This window comes from Porites lutea, chromosome 11 (genome assembly GCF_958299795.1).
Source record: "Porites lutea chromosome 11, jaPorLute2.1, whole genome shotgun sequence".
NCBI lineage: Eukaryota > Metazoa > Cnidaria > Anthozoa > Scleractinia > Poritidae > Porites > Porites lutea.
In genome coordinates, this window is record NC_133211.1 from 8,265,438 (window position 1) to 8,283,650 (window position 18,213).

An 18,213-nucleotide genomic window follows, 5' to 3' on the forward strand; every position below is an offset into this window, starting at 1 on the left:
CGTTTTGTTATTAGCATTTATTGTTTTGTTGCAAAATAAACATACTTCACTTACTGAAAAAGGTGAAAATTTGATAAGCGCCCACTCTCAAGGTCCAAAAATTTAATAAGCTTCCAGGGCGGTTAATCGAATAAATACTGTACCACTTTAAAAAGGAATGCGATTGACCCTAAGTGAAAGACTAGTGAAAAAGGAAGCTTGTGTAGGAGAAAGAGTTAGAGTTAGAGCCAACTTAAATTGGTCTTCTTTGAAACTCTTGTACGCTAAAGAAGGATTATCCGTCTCGGACAAGGTCTCGGTGTTGGATAATTGTTGGATTTTGAAGAGGGATTATCAGGCAGATAATCCGTCTCCAGTGTGAAAACGACCAGCTGTTCTAAAAAAGCAGTGACGGTCATGCGAACTCATTTTGAGGTCTATATCTCTCTCAGTATGGTGCCTTCGAAAAAAATAGGAATGATCATGATCGCAGCCCGGGGGGATACTGCCATATATAGGCTATATAGATATGTACCGCTTGAAGGGTATGGTTTTCAAGCAGTTTACCTTGGGATAGGGTATATAAATCAGACTGAGTCTGGGTCTAGAAGAGGGTATCATTTTGTCTGTTTGTTTGTTTGTTTTTTTATTTTTCCCTCCGTTTATTTATTTTACAAGCCATTTATATTGTATTACAAGATTGAAGAATTAAAGATGCTGTTTGTGGAATTAAATATCAGGTTACAAGAATAAATGGAGAGGGCAGGATATAGTTAAACTAATTACTTGCCCTTTGATTAAATTACAGTTTTATTGAGGTTGAAAGAGAAAAAAAGAGAAAAGTATAAACCCTATAAACTATGAAAAATATATGAAAAATATTCAAAAGAGAGGAAAAAGAAAAGCACATACACACACACACGCATAAAAAAAAATGTAACATTTGAGAGTCGGTGTGGCGATGATTAATACTGAGCAAGATAATAGTTGAAAAGCGCTCTTTTAAACAATTTTTTAGTTGTTTTTTCACGTATAGATAAAGGAATATCATTCCAATAATAGCATCCTATGACTGTTGGACAGAATTTTGTTAAATTTATTCTAAAGCTACTGGGATTTAGGTGTTGCAGGGATACACTTCTTGTGTCATAATTATGTTGCTCAGATACCGAGGCCAGCGTGAAATTAGACGGCTTTTTATCTACAAAGTGATCGTAAATCAGCTGGCAGGTATTTAGCTTAACATTTTCCATTTAAACTGATCAATTGGCTGAAGATTTTAGTCTACTGTAGGGAAACCGGGAATTGCCACTCAAGAATATCAAAAAATCAAATCGGTTTTGTTTTGGCTGGACTGTGCTAGTGAGCTCAGTTGTTTCTGGAAAACAGCTACTCTAGGATAGGGGGGATTTGGGGAGTTTGGTCTTGTATAGGGTAGCAAAATTCACTTAAACTAGCTGTGGTATAGGCTAAGGGTTCCAGGGTCCCAACGGCGCATCCCCACCCAAAAAGTCCTAAAGTACCCCCCGGGATCGCAGGTTAGTTCCAAACTCGCCCAGGCGTTGTGATATACTCTAACTCCTCCCTGTGTTGTTTTTGTTTTGTTTGCTTCTCCGTTCGCTTTGTTCCTTTTTAAAAATCTTTGGCTGATATGATCTCGGAGGAACATCAGGCCGCACGTCTAGGAGTGGGACCAAGGGACAATACCATTCCCAACCCTATCCCAGAAAGTAAATAAATCATTGATCATCGACACGTCAACTGTGACAGTTGCCCAAGATCTCGTGCATCATGAGGTTTTCCTTGAATTATCTAGTTCTTTTTGCTTTGATTTTCTCTGTAAGTGGGGCTGAAGATGAGGAAGTCACTATAGAGGTTGTAGAAAAGCCAACAGACTGCGAACGTAAATCAAAAGACGGAGATCTCTTAGCCATGCATTATACCGGCCGTTTGGAAAAAGATGGCTCGATTTTTGACTCCAGTCATAATCGCGGGCAGACGTTTGATTTTACTCTTGGTAGAGGTCAGGTAATTCAAGGCTGGGAACAAGGTCTTAAGGACATGTGCGTTGGAGAGAAAAGGAAGCTTAGGGTTCCTGCACATCTTGGTAAGTTAGTAGTCGACTTTGTTCGAACGATCGATCGAAACGCGACTCGTGTAAAGGAATGTGACGTTCAGAAAGCTAGAATGTTTCGTCTATGGTACGCACATTTCATTTGTCTGTACGACCAGCTTACAATTGAGCGTAACTCTAAAGCTAAATTATTTCTTTGAAGACTCGAGAGACTGAATAGAAACAGTGTTAAGGAAATTTTTCTTTGTGCTGTAGCTTGAAAAGAACAGGTCACATAAAGGCCCTTTGTTAGCTGTAAGCGTATCTTCGATTACAGTTTACCGTTATGGTCAGCTTTCTGTATAGTCCCTAGAATAAAAAAAAATATTCATTCGAAAAGAATATAATGAGTAGTCATAAGAAACAGAGCTGTTTTGCCAAACTCCCCCACCCCCCTCCCCAACCCCTTTCCATCACTGCATCACTGCTGTCGTAAACAGTCAACCTTATCAGCGGTCACGCTATATTAAACAGTGACTTTCAAAAGTCTAGCATGCCAAGCGCAGGGAGAAATGCAATGACCGGAAATATGTCTGTGCTTCACAGGCTAACAAAAGTCTCGTGTAGACTCGACTTTATTAAACAGTCACTGTCAAGATGTACCAGGTCTATGGGCTGCAGACATTCTTTTGGCTTGTCATGCAGGAACCAGTGACCAACCCTTAAGAACATATGCATGGGAGGCTGAGACAGAGACTGTTGGGTGGCATTTTTACATATGGAAACATTTTATGCTCTGTAACTTAAAGTAAATATTTCTGACTTTCATGTTGTATGCACTATGTTTGTCAGGTTACGGCGATCAAGGAGCTGGCAGTGTGATCCCACCAGGGGCAAATCTTTTGTTTGATGTGGAACTGATAGAAATAAAAGAGGGTGATAGTGAAGAAGAAGGGGATCAGGGAGGGTCCCCCCCAGATGTGTTTGGGATGATCGACAAGGACAAAAACAAGGAGCTAAGCATTGAGGAAGTCAAAGATTACCTGAAAGAACAACAAGGATTCCCAAATGATGATGAATCCAACCATGAAACTATTTTATCCGAAATTTTTGAACATGAAGATAAGGATAAAGATGGAGTTATTTCATATGAAGAGTTCACTGGACCAAAACATGAGGAACTTTAGATTCTTATTTATGAGAAATAATAGCAAAATTTAGCTGTTTTTAGTGTTGCATTTTTCTTGAAAATGAAGGAGTGTCTATATTTCTCCAAGCAAAGATAGTCAATGTTTGTTATAAAATAATAAAATTTCGGACATGACATTATTAGTTCATATGTTTTTTATTTTGTGATGAATTACTCTAGTGCCTTGAAGATAGGCCCATATTATACGTTTTATGGGATTTGGACCAGTAAAACTACTGCAAGTACTTCTTGCCTATCATTCCAGCAAGCATTCCCTTAAAATTTTGAGCCACATGAAAGGGGCTCCCTGCAACACTTTCCTCTCAAAAACCATTTTAGACTACCTAAAGTGCCTTAAAACTCTGCAAATGCATTATTAGAAGCACTATTTGGTCATCCCAGGGCAACTTAAACCTTTTTGAGTATGTCTTTCCCAAATATCACAAATTAAATACTATCAAGAAACACCCTAACCATACAACTTAAGTAATGGTGTCACCTTGTGTGCTTTTTGAAAGCCTGTATATGTTATACACCAAATAATCCTGGTATTTATCAATGCAAATATAACCTCCCAAAATTATAGACGTTTTTACAAAAGCACAATATATTGGCATTTTTACGGTAACAGTTAAATTCTATACATTGTTCATACATAACCCACTGAAATAAACTTAGCAGCGGGGTGGACATGGTCGATTGCTGAAATCATAGACATTTCCGGTGTCTGAGACCTTGGAGGATAATATTATAGATATGGTTGAAACGAGTTCATCATTACGAAGCGACGTTTTTAATTTCTGTTATTAATGACATCAATGCACAAATGCTTGGTTTTCTTCCCCTCTTACCCCTCCCTCGCGGCGTCCCAGTTAGAGGAATCGTGAGAGTCTGGGACCAAATATCAAAGGCAACTTCCACTGGAAGAAGATATCAGTTCTTGTTTCATATTTCCCTCGTAATTTTTGCGAAGTAAATGTTGTTCTCGTCGTCCTTGCTCAACAAGAATTTAGAGGGACAGAATCTCCTTTAATCTACCTTTATCATGAGCCAGATACCTTCGGGTATTTCGCGTTTAAAGACGCCAAGCAGAGTTGTGAAGCCAATTCATGGCGGCGGCGGTCCGGGTAGCACAGGTCAAACTCCTTTAGTCAAACCACGTGGCGCTGCAGCTAGTTCTGCTCAGCAGACAACATCAACAGTGCAACCAAGAACTAGTCCTTCAGGGGGAAAACTTAACCAGACAACGACTGGGCCCGTTAGAAGGGGATCACAAGCAACTGAAAATGGCAAACTAAGCGCAAGCAGCAGTCGGGAACGTTTAGTGAGTCCTCGAGGCTCAGTCGCTGGCGGACAGATTGCACAACCTCGATTACCCTCGAGAGAAAATTCTCAAACAAGACTACAGTATAGGAGAGAAAGTTCAAGTTCTAGTTTACGTGGAAGTTCGTCAAAAACAGATTTAACACAACCTACTGTAAGGAGACGTGGCGAAGCATCTAGAACGGCAGAAAGTCAGGCGGCATCTGACTCATCCAAGTCAAATTTGCGTAACTTGTTCAAAATAGGCGATCGTGTTTTGGTAGGAAATGCAAACGCTGGCGTTATAGCATTTATCGGAGAAACTCGTTTTGCCAAAGGCGACTGGGCTGGGGTAGCTCTGGACGAACCCGTTGGAAAAAATAATGGTAGCGTTCAAGGTGTCCGATATTTTGATTGTGATCCGAGTCATGGAATATTTACAAAACTAGAGAAGTTGACAAAAATAAATCAGATCCCTAACGACATTCGGAAATCTTCGATAAGCGGCGAAAGTGGAAATGACAAACCGAAATCAAGCATTAAAATTGGCGATCGTGTTGTAGTAAGCGGGACGAAACATGGAGTTGTGAGATATTTGGGAGAAACTGGATTTGCAAAAGGAGTTTGGACCGGCGTCGAATTAGACGAACCTCTAGGTAAAAATGATGGAGCAGTGGCAGGAACAAGGTAAAACTTTCATTTTATTGCGTTTTACAACCATTCAGACGTTATGTATGTCGTGCAGGGAAATGCCATAACGATAAATTTTTAAAAAGTGACGAGAATTATAATTCGATTCTCTCATTGTTTACTTTTTTCCCACAACGATACATGTCGTTTTGGTTTTTATAGCTTGATTTATGTTTAATGACAATGATAATTTGACGAGATAAACATGGTTAAACTTGGAATCGATGTTTTCTATTGCCCTTTGATGTCTAATCGAAACAGCGATTTGTAAAAGTAAACACATGATTCGCGATTTATATTTCTGTACACACCGCCACGTCGCCTGAAATGTCAACATCTTTGCTACGATTGGCATGCGCCATAATTGTTTTGATGCAAAATATTTGTTTTTGTATTCTCAGATGTCCTGATTTACACCTCATACTCTTAGAGAATTATCACCTTTACCTGCTTTTTGAGAATCTTTATATTTTCAAGTCTGTTAATCAAAGACAATTGGTGGTTCTTAACTTAGAATATTACATAATCATGAAATAATATACTTCCGATATTGGAGTTAGGATAATTATCAGAGTGATTTTAGCATTTCTTTGCCGTTATGGAAGCAGTATTTAAGTGTTGTTGGATCAAATTTTGGATAATAAGCCCGCAAAAGTTTTTCTACAGCATTTTTTACATTGCTGAAAAGAATATGCGACACAGTTGGTTGGACAGTTGGAATAGTGACAATTCCTGCAGGGCACAAATATTTGAAAAGTTATAACCTTAGTTTAGTAAATCATGTTGTGAGAAATTGTATGAAGATAAAATTGGCATGAATTCGAGCATCCTATGGCAAGCTTTTCGGCTTGTGAAGCAATCATCGCACCAATAATAGTTGCACACTTGCCTTTCATTTCTTTTTTGCTTTGCAAATGTGAGAATTTAAACTATTATGCGTCAATATTGTTTGAGGTTAAGCTAAAAATATAATATCCTTCCTTAAATACTTCAGATACCTTAAAAAGGTATGTATAAGGTATGTAAAGCTAGGTATTCATTATTAATTTTTTATCAGATGAAACCAAAAATAAAATACAGTAACTCACTTTCAATATTTTAAATTAATTTGACAGTGAGTCCTGGAGGACACGGACAAAGAAAGCTAAGACATATGTTAGTTCATTTTGTTTGTTAGTGTCCCTTAGGACTTGCTATCATGCTGAATTCTAATGTATCACAAGTGGGCGAAAGAGAATATTTATGCCAAAGCTCCATAAATGAGACAGTTACAATAAGAAAGAGAATGGAAATGGTACTGATAATAATTACTGCGGGAGAGATCTTTTGACCGACTGTTAGGGCTGTCAAAAGTTGTCTCAGGGGTTTCAGTAAGCACCGACAGGCGACAAAACATGTCGGCTACTTTGCTTATAGAGGTTGGCTACTTTTTTCCAAAAAGAAGAAGCAACTAGTTTGAATGACATTGTAAACAAAATTATTATCATAAAATCTGAATGAAAACATACGATGTGTTTTCATAAAGGCCTACTAGTTTTACGTTATGTTTTAGTCATGTGAATGCTATGTTTCAGTCATTTTTTCACAAGTTTCTGTATATGTTTATGCAAAATTTGTTTACGAGCAAAAGTACATAATTTAGTTTTCATCATTTGTTCATTGCTTGTAGGAATTGATTGTGTGACTGATAAATTGAAAGCTACATTTTCTTGAATGAAAAACATGCTCTAATGTCCTCAAATTTAGTCCCCAGAATGCTAAAAATCACATGTTAGGGCTTTGAAATTTCAAAATTTCCTGGGGAAGCATGCTCCCTAACCCCCTCTCCTCCTAGAAAAAGTGGACTAACGACCCCTTGTCAATACAGTCAGTTACTATATTCAATTCTGCTGTCTACTGCAGTTTTAATTGAAACCCCTGACTCTGTTGCCTCTTGGTTATGTCAGTCAGCCACTCTGTTTTGTAGTTCTTTTCTGGAGAGTATGTATTAGTGAATTGGTAAGAGTCCATCCTCTTTACCTTTTCACTGCCGGAGCACTTGATGGAGTTTTTTAAGGTGACTCTAACTTTTGAGTCAGTGGACAAAATGAAAGGTCTCTTTGCCTGTAGTTACACATGAAATTTGGAAATTTGGTCGAAATTTGCTTTTGGCTAAATTTGGCAGTGAAAGGGTTAGTAATATAGAAAGTGCTGAAGAAGAATGTACATGTACACTCTGACAGCCAGCTCCGAATAACAGTCAGGGAATATTCTTTTGCTGTTAATTCTGTTAAATTATTCTTTAAGGAAATGTAGGAGATCATTCTGGAGAATTTGTATGTCATACATTATGGTTAGAAGGGTTGACAGTGGCTGTGTTTTAAAGGTTCAGCTGCATGTTGTTGCTAGACATAAGAGACAAGAGGTTTTTGTTTCTCTACTTCTTACATGCTTCTTGGTTGAAGATGATCTGACAGACTTCCAGTCAGACTTAGAATCAGATAGTTGTGGCTAAGTATAAAAATTAGGCTTTTTAAAAATCTACAAGTTTTCTTGAGCTTGCTGTTTTCTAAAAGTAAGTTAGCAGTTAAATTTTCCTCTGGATTTTACAGCCTATGAAGAAAATTTTTCCTATCCTTTATTGTACCATTCAAAAAATTCACCCACTAAGAGTGTGTATGCGCTCTCTCTCTTCATCCTTTTCCTTCAGATATTTTCAATGTGAGCCCAACTTTGGCTTGTTTGCTCCACTTCATAAAGTTGTGCTGTCAAGTTTACCTCTACCAACTAGACTACAAAACCAGACACAACAAGAAAATGATGCGCGGAAGTCTTTGGGCGCCCTGGGAAGTAACAGCTCCCTTAGTTCAATCACCTCACCACAAAGTGTATCCTCTCCTACTCCTAAACCGACCAGTACAAGCACATCACAGGTAATGTTACACCACAGACTTGGTCATTACTAACACTTATCATCATGTGCTGCTCTAGTTTAGACATGTACTGTACCAGCACTTGCATGGTCGTTACTTTTTACATCATGTGCTGCTTCTATGACTAAGATATTTCCAGCTACAAATATAATAATGTTACTTTCTATCACCTTGGAATAGCTTGTGGGTACAATGTAAGATTTGAGGGAAAATACTGTTACTGATTATGTTAATTACTCATGGATAGACCCTCTCTACCAGTGAACCTGAAGTGGCTGAGGTCAAACCATTATCTCCACCACTACCACAGCCCCCTGCATCATCAGGGCTCAGTACATCACAGTTGGTGGCTTTGCAGGTATGACATTTTGCAAATGTCTTTATTATTTCTGGTTTACTGTGATTCCAGAAAAGCAAGTCAACTCACATTTTTGCATTACAGAGGAATACCATTTTTTAACCACCTTGAAAAGAGAAATTGGTTCAGATTAAAAAAAAAATGGAGTAGTGTCCGGTCTTTTATTTTTTATAAGATGGAGAGGTAACACTTGTATGATAAAAGTGGCAAGGCAACGGGATACAAGAATAGAGATGAGGGTGTCAGTTTGTTCCCCCTGAGACTGCTAGCAGCCTAACAAATAATACATAGTTGCAATAGTACAGTAAATGTGAGTTCCACATAAGAAAGATGAAATCACAGATTAAAGTTTACAATAACTTGCAAACTTTGTGTGTTAAAGGGTCTAAACTAAAAGCAAAGGCATGCTTTAACTGATTTAGTGCAATTTTAGTAAGCAAGGTGAATGATAATGCACAGAAACATGTATTTTTAAAAACTGTTTCTAACAGTAGAGTTATAATCTTGTGTAGCCTATTTAAAATCTTCTTACTCTGGGATAAAACTGAAATGTTTGAAAAAGGAAAAAGCATCTGTTTTTATAGTTAGTAGTAGTAACCCTGAATCTAGAAATCGTAAGGAAAAAAGAGATCAGATTCAGTTAATTATCATAAATGCATGTGTAACCATAACAATAAAGTGCAACGTACTTCCTCATAAGTATTGAAGAGTTTTTTTTATAGTAAAGAGTCAGTAAAACTGATCAGCAGTTTTGTTAAAGATGATGATCAATGATTAAAGAGTAAAGTGTTAGCTTTCAAAGAGTCTGTTCCTCCCTAGAATGATTCTAGAATCTAAATACTTGAATTACATCTTAAAAGTTATCAGGTCTCAGAATAGTTTAGTGCTTCTTTTCAACACAATTATTTCACAGAATAAAGTCTAACAGCGTGTTGCTTTCCAGGCATCAGCTAAGTTAAAAGATGCTTCATGTTACATTATTAAGAAAAAAGAGGTGAGATGACTATCGGAATAAGATTAAAATTTAAAATGTACGGCTAAATTAATTCTCTTATTTGATGGCCATACAGGACTTCAACTTAAACCTAAATTAAAATGAATTCCTTATTCCTTTTGGTTGAGTACCAGTATGTTGACCGGTTTTAAAAATTGCTTACATAATCTGGGATTACTTTTTATTTAGCTGTGACATCATGAGAAAGTGTGTTCAGTAAGGATTAAATAAGTGCCAAGAATGTGTGATTCCAGAAAATATCCATACCCACTCCATGGAGAGTTACAGGAACTTCTTTAGAGAAGTCTGGGGTTGGGGGGGGAGCTTCAAGGCCAAAATTTTAAAGGAAAGTGCAGTGTGATGCTAAACTGAAATTATTGTTATAGGGATAAGAGGAGTTAAACCAATTAACTCTCCTTTGGTCAGCGTATGGATATTTCCCAGCACAACAAGATGAATTTAAAATTCATTCAAGTATTGAGGTTCCTGAATTTAAATGAATTAAGTTTTCAATTTTGATGAGCTGTTAGAAATCAACCTCATTTCTTTCTGCATGATACAAAAAAGATCTATAGCTATATATGAAGACTTTAAGATACTAAAAAAAATCATTGTTTTTTTTTACTGGATGCCCATTGTAAAAAGTTGACCAAAATGTAACTAAATCACCAGACGTCGCCAATCTGGTATGGACCAAATAAATTGCAGACACAACACTCAGTGAATGCCATCCAAACCTTGGCTGTAGATCTGTGTATTCTTCCAATATACATTAATTATTAGGTCTTCTCTTATTTATTCCAAGGTTTGTCTGGCTGCAGTCCTGCTCGTTAAACGTTAATAATAATTTTATTGTTTTCTTCATGCTTTTTTAATGTTAAATAATATTGTCCTAGTGCTAAGCTGCATAAACTTTTGGGAATAATAACTAGGATGATAATAAAAATACAAAATATAATCCAATTATTAGAGAGATTTAGAGTGACATTTAGGGAAAACTCAGATTCAAGTTGAGAATTTCTCAAAATAGAAAATGTCCAGCTAAAAACACTTCAAAACCATTGTTATAGACAAAATTAATGTGAAACTATTAGTTTGGGGGTAGAAGAAGGGAACGGTAAAGCACAAGTTGATGGAAAACTTGTTCATGTGGTACAAATTCATGTTTTCTGTTTATCCTGACTCTAAATCTCTCTATTGTCACAAACTTAAGTGTATTATTTAAAAGGTTGCCTGATATTTACCAAAAGTTGAATTTTTTAAAATCAAATAATTCTTGTAAGGAATGAAATAATTAACATGATGATAAACCAAATTAATGGGGTTAACAGGAAGCCCTTGAAGAAAGAGAGAAGCAAATCCAGTCTCTACTGGCAGAAAGAGAATTTGAACAAGCTGAAGTTGCTAGTGCTACAAGTCAAGTTGCTAAGGTACTTGCTCACAAGTGGTTGTCTTACATGCATGCATCTCGCCTTTCATCCACATGACTTGTTATCTTTCATGACATTGTGGAATAATCTTCCAGTCTGTCTCCTTTCTGTTGACTTAATAACTCTCAACATTTTAACTCTCAGCATACTAAATTTCTTTTTTGATTATATAACTAATGTTTGTAATGGAATTAACGTCTTAAACACATTGAAATAAATGTGTCTTTTAAATAGCCCATGTTCAGTATATTAAAATTCTAGCATGACTCTGAGTCTTTCTGGTCATTTTCTATATTTGGTTTGGTTTTCTTTGTGCTTAAGTTTCTTCTGGAAATTGCGAGACAATGGAGTGGTGAAAAATTTGCAATTTTGACCCGAAAGCCTCAGAGTCATGTTAGAATTTTAATGTATCAAACGTGGGCTGTTAATCCTGTCCTTATAATGTTCTCTCTTGTAACATCTGATACTGACTAATGCTTCTGCGATTAGTGAAAATGGTAATGACATAAGCTTTTTTTCTTATCTACAACTGTCAACGCTATCTCTAGGATTATTCTTAGCTAACTGTGTATTGACACTTATGTTCTAACAGTTATAGAACTTTATTTAACTCAATCAACACCTAAAGATCTATATTTTTTTGTGAATATTAATAATATAAAGCAAACATGCTTAACAATAATTGTCACTGTACACTTTTTGCAAAAATGTGTACCTTCTACATTCTTTTGTTGTACTAATATCACTTTCTTTAAAAGTAGTTTACTGTACATAATATGCACCATTGATCAGCCTTGATCAGCCATGAGGTGAAGAAGGGTAGACATTGCCCATGTTCATACTGTTTTTGTCTTATTTTTATGATTTGTGGTGGAAAAACTACCTTTGTTGATAGTGCAAAGATACTGCTTTTAGGCAAATTTGCAGAAAGCAAAATGTTGATGGTAAAAAAGAAACAGACAGAGCTTGTATTATTAATTGAGTTTGGGTCTTTAATCCTCTACGTAACATACAAAAATTATGAACCTCCCGATATTCAAATTTATTCACGTGTTTGCAGGCAGAGGAGGAAGTTGCCAGGTTAAAAGAAAGTCATGACCAGGTTGGTTACAAAAAAATAATATCACATGTTTCTCTTATTTCTTTTCTTTCACTATTTCTTTTTGCACCATCCCTCCCCTGTAACACTGTAGTTCTGAGTTACCTCACCCCCACCCCCCTCCCCCTGGTACTTGTACATTAAAGACCCATACACCAGAAAGGGAGCACGTTCCTGTTTTCTTAGGTTTTGATTATCATGGGTAGTGAGATAAGATATTCATTTGTTTACGAAGGCTCTTCAGGAGAAAAACAAAGACATTGAAAGACTTCAGAGTCTAATTGAATCAACGCAGAAGGAGAAAGCTGAGTTACAGACACAGCTTGATGAAGAGAGAAGGTTTGTTTGCTTGGTTTTGTAAAATTGTTTTTTTAACTGTAAAAGTCTTTGCAAGAGGGGATACTGCAGCAGCAGATGCCAATTACTGTAATTTAGGCAAAGTTAAATTGCAAGCCACTGAGGTCAGCGGTCTCCTCCTCAAGCGTACATGATCTGTGGGGTGACTGCAGGGGCCTTTGCTTTTCTTGTGACTTGCGTTACGTCTCATGCGGGCATTTTGAGCTGATCTTTGCGAATCGGTTGTTGAAGCGAATCTTTCAGGATTCTGGCTCCCATCCCTTCCCTCCCTTTTTTTTTTTTTTGGAGGGGGGGGGGGGGGTTGTGCAGGTCAGGTGAGTATTTTTCACTGAATTCCTTCAGTGTGACAGTGCCAGTTGGCGGGTGCATACAGGGGTGGTTCCCACTCGTATGGTTGCCATAAGTACCTCCTTGCTATGCCTGAGGCGCTCAGGCTCCCATCCAACCTTAAAGGCACTTGTTCCCAAGCTTATCTATTGGCGATGAGTTTTAATTATGGATGCTGTGCCCTTGAGCAAGACAGTAACATTACATGTACATAACCTTTTATTATTGGGTTCTAGTCGTCTGGACTCACAACAGCTGGCCTGAGGTCAGTTAGTTTCTTGTGCTGCAGCTTCTCTCCTGACTGATCCTGCCAATTTTTGTTTTAGGTTTTCTGTTAGGATGAGCTAAAAAACAACTACAGGAAATCTATGTGCCAGTTGTTCCCAGCAAATCCTGAGAAATTTCAACTTAACTAGATCACCTTTTATATGATGTATCAAATTATTATATTTTCTCTCCTTTCTTACATCACTAATTCTTTTATATGAATTTTAATACTATTATGATAATTTATTTGCACATACATGTAATGTGGCTTTAAACTATGGTTACTTGGTACAACATTCATATAATTTTCATTTTGTCCCTTTGCAGGAAAGTGGAAGATCTGCAATTCAAGTTAGAAGAAGAAGAGATAAATCTTGGAGATGAACTACAAGTATGACACATGCTTATCCACCCTTAATTATTATTATGAAAAATAACATTATAATATTATTTTATTCAATCCATTTTTTGTTGTCTTCTTCAGATTGAGCAGAAGGAAGTGGAAACTCTGGAGATTGAGCTCAAGGAGAAGGTCGTTTCACTTTCTAATCTCCAGAAAGAACTGGAACAGGAAAAGGTATTATGTTGTTTAGTCCTCTGCCTCCCCTCCCTGAAACAATTTAAGATCTATGTCCATACTTTTAAACCTGCACATAAGAGATGCAGTTGTAAGTACAATATATTGAGACTTTTTGGCTGTTTATGGACGTTTGTTCCCCATGTTGGGGCCAAGATTGTAAGATTGGACACTAACTTTTGATGCTACTTTCCACTTTAAAGTTTTACTTCCACCTCAAAATTTTTTTGTTCCAGAATGGATGACAGTATCACTGTGGTTGCTAGTGACAATAATGATTTAATGTTTTGTCTTACTATTGTCTTAGAGTGTTTTTACTTTTATTTCATTTCATTGTAATGCTCTGAGGTTGGAGCCTTTCATCATTGTACCACAAGCCCATAACAGTAATAAAAAAAAATTGCAGTCCAGCTCCCACCACGTGTATTCTTTCATCCAGTCTCTACAAGTCCCAAGCCTCTCAATGCATGCTACAGGGCTTTGCTCTAATATTTTGTGTGGTTTGGCTTTCTTGCACTTATTTTATCTCTTACAGTGGGCTTGTTAATATTATTGCCACTATTCTCTGATTTCCGTGAAAAACTAAACCAAAGCAAATACCTAGTCAACATCACTGTCACTCATCAGCAATGTTGTAGATTCAATCAGGTGCATGTATTATCATTAAATGTACCTATGTTCCATCATTAAATGTTGTGGAAAATATGCAAACTATGGCTTACTTAAATCTATTGGCAACTGGCAGGTGGTGACCAAAAAAGCTGGCTTTATTTCAAGAAGTGTACAAGGAGGCTCTCCTGTCACAAATGGGTTAATCATTTCTTTGTTATGTTTCTATTTTTTTTTTAACTGATAATCTTTTAATGTGTTTTCTTCAGAGTGAAAAAAATACTGCTTTATCCAAACTTGCTGAATTAGAGCATGAAGTGTCAGACTCCAACTCACAAGTGTCCAGTTTGCAAACAAAGCTGGCCGATTCACAAAGCAAAATCAAGGAGCTGGAGATCACGTTGTCTAACAAATTAGTGCAACAATCAGCAGATGTCAGCACTCGCGAAGAAGAACTCAGAAAGAATATTGAAAAGATTTCTTCCTTGGAAAAGGACTTAGAGGAACAGAAAGAAGCAAGGACGAGTCTTCAAAAGGAATTGAAAACAACAGTAAGTATGAATTGAAGTAAATGTAACTAATTAAGAGTAACTAAAGAAACGTTCTTTCAAACCTTGTTGATACAATACAATTTATTTTTTGCTCAGCACACAGGTACCTGTCAAATAAGTAAAAATGTCATTGTAACTAACTAAGCTATTTGTTGCGAACAATACAATATTATTGTCAATGTCTAGATTTTTATTGAAATAAACCAATACAGTCTATCACTCTTCTAAAATTAGGTGCCTACTTCAAATTTTGTGGAAATGCTTGTATTTAAAGTGCATTAAAGTGTGCATTTAGTTTTAACCGACAACATACTAACTCATACAAGTTCAGGACCAATTATTTAACCAGTAATAATTGTTATAAAATTTTATTTCCATTTTGATGATAGAAAACTGAACTTGTCAGATTAAAGGAGGAAAATGATTCATTGCACAAAACAGTTGAAGGTGAGGAACAAGGTTTTTTTTTACCATTTGTTCTCAAGTAATGATCAGGAAGGGCATTCAGCTCAAACATTTTTTAAACGGGATGACGTAGTCAACCAGTGTCATAAATTCAGTAGTGCATTCCTTTCGTATTTTTCTAGGGAGTCAAAAGTTTCCTTATTTTTTTAACTTTCCCATGTCCCATGCCTGTCCCGAAAAATTGTGTGATTTTTATTAGCTGCAACTTCGAATCACATGCAAGTTAGAATGGATTCTACAAGCAGAAAAAAGATACTGCATCAGCAAAGGAGGGAAAAGTAAGCTTACTGCGTAGAGGAGGACAAAGTCGAGGCTGTGCTCTAACTCACAGCGTCCGGTCTAAGACTTGGACTATGACATGACAAGGACCTGGCCTCGGGCGACTGAAAATATTGTTCAGGTCACCCAGCTGGGTGACTTGCTGCTGTTTGTTTCTTGATTTAGAGTAAAAAAGTAAGAATTTATTACTTACTTGGCTGCTTCACGGCTTAATAGGCTTGAGAATAGTAGTAAAGCCGTAATGCAAATGTTAGTGAAGTACCCCATACTCGTAACATATGTGGTGGTAATATTGATGTAAGTTTTGTTTTGAGGAGCAAAGGTACCCTTGTATTCCCTGGACATGGGTACCCTTCTGTCCGCTTGGCAATTTTACTGATGCAGTTGCAAAATCTTCCTTTATGCAGTGAGGTTTAGTTTTTTCATGGATGCAGGAAAAGTGAGTCAAATATGATTTGTTCTCTTTGACTCTTTGCCAAAAACCTTGAAGTTTTAGACTTGCTTTATAGATGACCATGTTCTTTCATTTGTAGATCTGACAGACAAACTCCACAGCAAGGAAGATGAATTTGCTTCTCTCTGCAGTGAGCTTCAAGTAATCAAAGACACAACACTTGGTAAGCAAAGATAATTATTATGATCACAGTCAATTTTTCAAGGAAATGTCTGAAGGACTTTTATGTGGACATTGCAACTTACAGGGTTAAATAAATAAAAGCACTTTTCGTTTTCTTTGGTACATCAAAAAAAATTTTAACTGAATAGCTGATTGGTCCACTAGCCATTCATTTTCTGCTTGTGCATGCATGCTGATGGAAGCTTACTACTGTAAGCACACCAGACGAGACACAATTCATCGTTACTGGAAATAAGCACTGATTCAATCAGAAAAAAGAGTTCCTGGAAAAGTGTGGTTATTTTAATACAAACAGTAATTTCAGGTGCATATGTACAAACAAAGCTCTCATTTTCCTCAAGCCATCCAAGGGGGCTTTCCTCACAGGAAAATCAATGAGCGGGTTACAAAATATTAAAATAGTCTTTTCTTTTTAGAACTTCAGAAGCAGCTTCATTTAAGTGAAGCCAAATCAGAGCACCTCAATGCAGACAAGAATAAATTGGTCAGTGAGTACTGTACTTGATTTTGGTAGTTGCTATTATTATGTGATAGCCTCAAACTATTCTTTTGTGCCAAGAAAAGACAACCATTACAAAATGACCAGTAACGAGCGAGGTGGCAACAAATTACAGAGAGAGTGTGGAACTGTACATGTAGAACCATTTTTTCTTTTAACTGTTATTTTTCTAATTGTTGGATTCTTAGAAATGCTACTGAATGGTGCATGCAATTGAATTTATTCCCTAATAAGTATGCAAAAATTTGTCACTTAGAAACAAGAAGGAAGCTAGGCCAAGTTAGCTTTCACAAAGACTTCTAGGATCATTCCTGGAGATTAATATTAACTGAAGCGATCACCTTTTAGGCATTCAAGGCATTTTGGAATCTAGAAACCTAGTTGAATCAAGATACAGAATTTTAAGCTGTCCTTGTGTAATGGTATTACACCCAACTCTTCTGTCATGTGCTGCGATCTTCTTTCCACCAGGACTTAGGAGGAAGACAATGTTATTTCCAGTTTCTTTCAAGTGCCAATTGAGTCATGTTGGAACAAAATAATTTTTCATCTGCAATTTTGATGGGGAAAATTTAGTGGAAAAAAACAATGACTGGTAAAAAAGTAGATATTTTTTTGTTGAAAAGTAAAGAAACCCAAGTAAAGCTCTAAAGAAAATGAATTTAGATAATATCAGAACATTTGTCGAGTTCATTCAACAACCACCTTATTCAGAGGACAGAGGTGCTAATAGTATGACATTCTCAATTAAAGAATCAAGAAATTTCCTCTTAGTATTTAATGCCTAATGCTGAGTATAGCCCACTTGTTTATGACCAGACAGCTGGATTATCCAATTGAAAGTGTTGCTAGCTAACCTGAATCACCCCCCATTTAGACAGTATTTTTGGTCATTTTTATTTGTACTATTATTTTGTTTGATTTCTTGAGTGTCTACTTAATTTTTGCATTTTTTTCTTTGCTGCTTAGCTTTGTGCAAAAGCTCTCTTGTAGTACATTATGAAATATTTTGCTTGTCATATCAACTTTCTTGGTATACATGTACACCCAAAGGGGTGTGTGTATACATAGAAAATACAAGTGACTTGTGAGATATTCAATGGTATATCACTTGGAAGTGTTGCTAGCTAACCTGAATCACCCTCTATTTAGAAAGTATTTTTGGTAATTTTTAGGTGTACTATTATTTTGTTTGATTTCGTGAGCGTGTACTTAATTTTTGCATTTTTTTCTTTGCTGCTTAGCATTGCTGTCTTGATGTTTATATTTTGCTTACAAGCCATTCTTATACGCTAATGTGTTTGCTATCATATTTCTCTTATTTTTGTTTTCACAAACTGTTTTGTACCCAGCATTGTGATTTATTTTTGGCATTTGTTTATTATGCTTTGTGTGCTTAGCTCATTTTTTGTTCATTTTCACCACTTAAAATTCTGCAGCAGTTCTACAGAAAAAAGGAGATATACATGCATGTAGCTATATTTTCCATTAAGAGAGAGCAGAGTGATAATAATGAAAGATTATAATTATGCTTTTTAATACAATGTTAGTACTCTAAATTCATTTTACTAGCTAGTAATATAGGATGTATTAACAGATGTGGAAATGTAGTGATTGTGTCAAGAGAAATTGCTGACTT

General features: G+C 36.5%; 2 protein-coding genes across 4 annotated transcripts in view; both read left to right on the forward strand.

Moving 5' to 3' along the window:
* The first annotated feature begins 1,718 nt into the window (after positions 1-1,718).
* LOC140951910 (uncharacterized) lies at positions 1,719-3,364 on the forward strand. The gene is made up of 2 exons (XM_073401283.1): positions 1,719-2,086; positions 2,885-3,364. Exons 1-2 carry the CDS (start codon positions 1,771-1,773, stop codon positions 3,217-3,219), a joined length of 651 nt encoding a protein of 216 aa, XP_073257384.1. The 5' UTR covers positions 1,719-1,770; the 3' UTR covers positions 3,220-3,364.
* A 772-nt stretch (positions 3,365-4,136) lies between these two features.
* LOC140951389 (uncharacterized) overlaps positions 4,137-18,213 on the forward strand; it is a 28,514-nt gene continuing 14,437 nt past the window's right edge. Inside the window, exons 1-13 of one of the 3 annotated variants that reach the window (XM_073400628.1) lie at positions 4,137-5,210; positions 7,903-8,125; positions 8,373-8,483; positions 9,427-9,477; positions 10,809-10,907; positions 11,968-12,009; positions 12,242-12,345; positions 13,285-13,348; positions 13,442-13,534; positions 14,413-14,694; positions 15,084-15,141; positions 15,972-16,055; positions 16,492-16,559. In XM_073400628.1, coding sequence (XP_073256729.1) covers positions 4,267-5,210; positions 7,903-8,125; positions 8,373-8,483; positions 9,427-9,477; positions 10,809-10,907; positions 11,968-12,009; positions 12,242-12,345; positions 13,285-13,348; positions 13,442-13,534; positions 14,413-14,694; positions 15,084-15,141; positions 15,972-16,055; positions 16,492-16,559 — 2,223 coding nt within the window. In that variant the 5' untranslated portion in view covers positions 4,137-4,266. The remainder of the gene's footprint in view (positions 5,211-7,902; positions 8,126-8,372; positions 8,484-9,426; positions 9,478-10,808; positions 10,908-11,967; positions 12,010-12,241; positions 12,346-13,284; positions 13,349-13,441; positions 13,535-14,412; positions 14,695-15,083; positions 15,142-15,971; positions 16,056-16,491; positions 16,560-18,213) is intronic. The other 2 variants (XM_073400629.1, XM_073400631.1) reach the window with 2 other exon arrangements.

Bases quoted from the DNA above. Each gene is read 5' to 3' on its own strand.
- LOC140951910 (XM_073401283.1), top strand. From the start codon at position 1,771: ATGAGGTTTTCCTTGAATTATCTAGTTCTTTTTGCTTTGATTTTCTCT. The intron at 2,087-2,884 runs GTAAGTTAGTAG...TATGTTTGTCAG, and splicing joins TAGGGTTCCTGCACATCTTG to GTTACGGCGATCAAGGAGCT.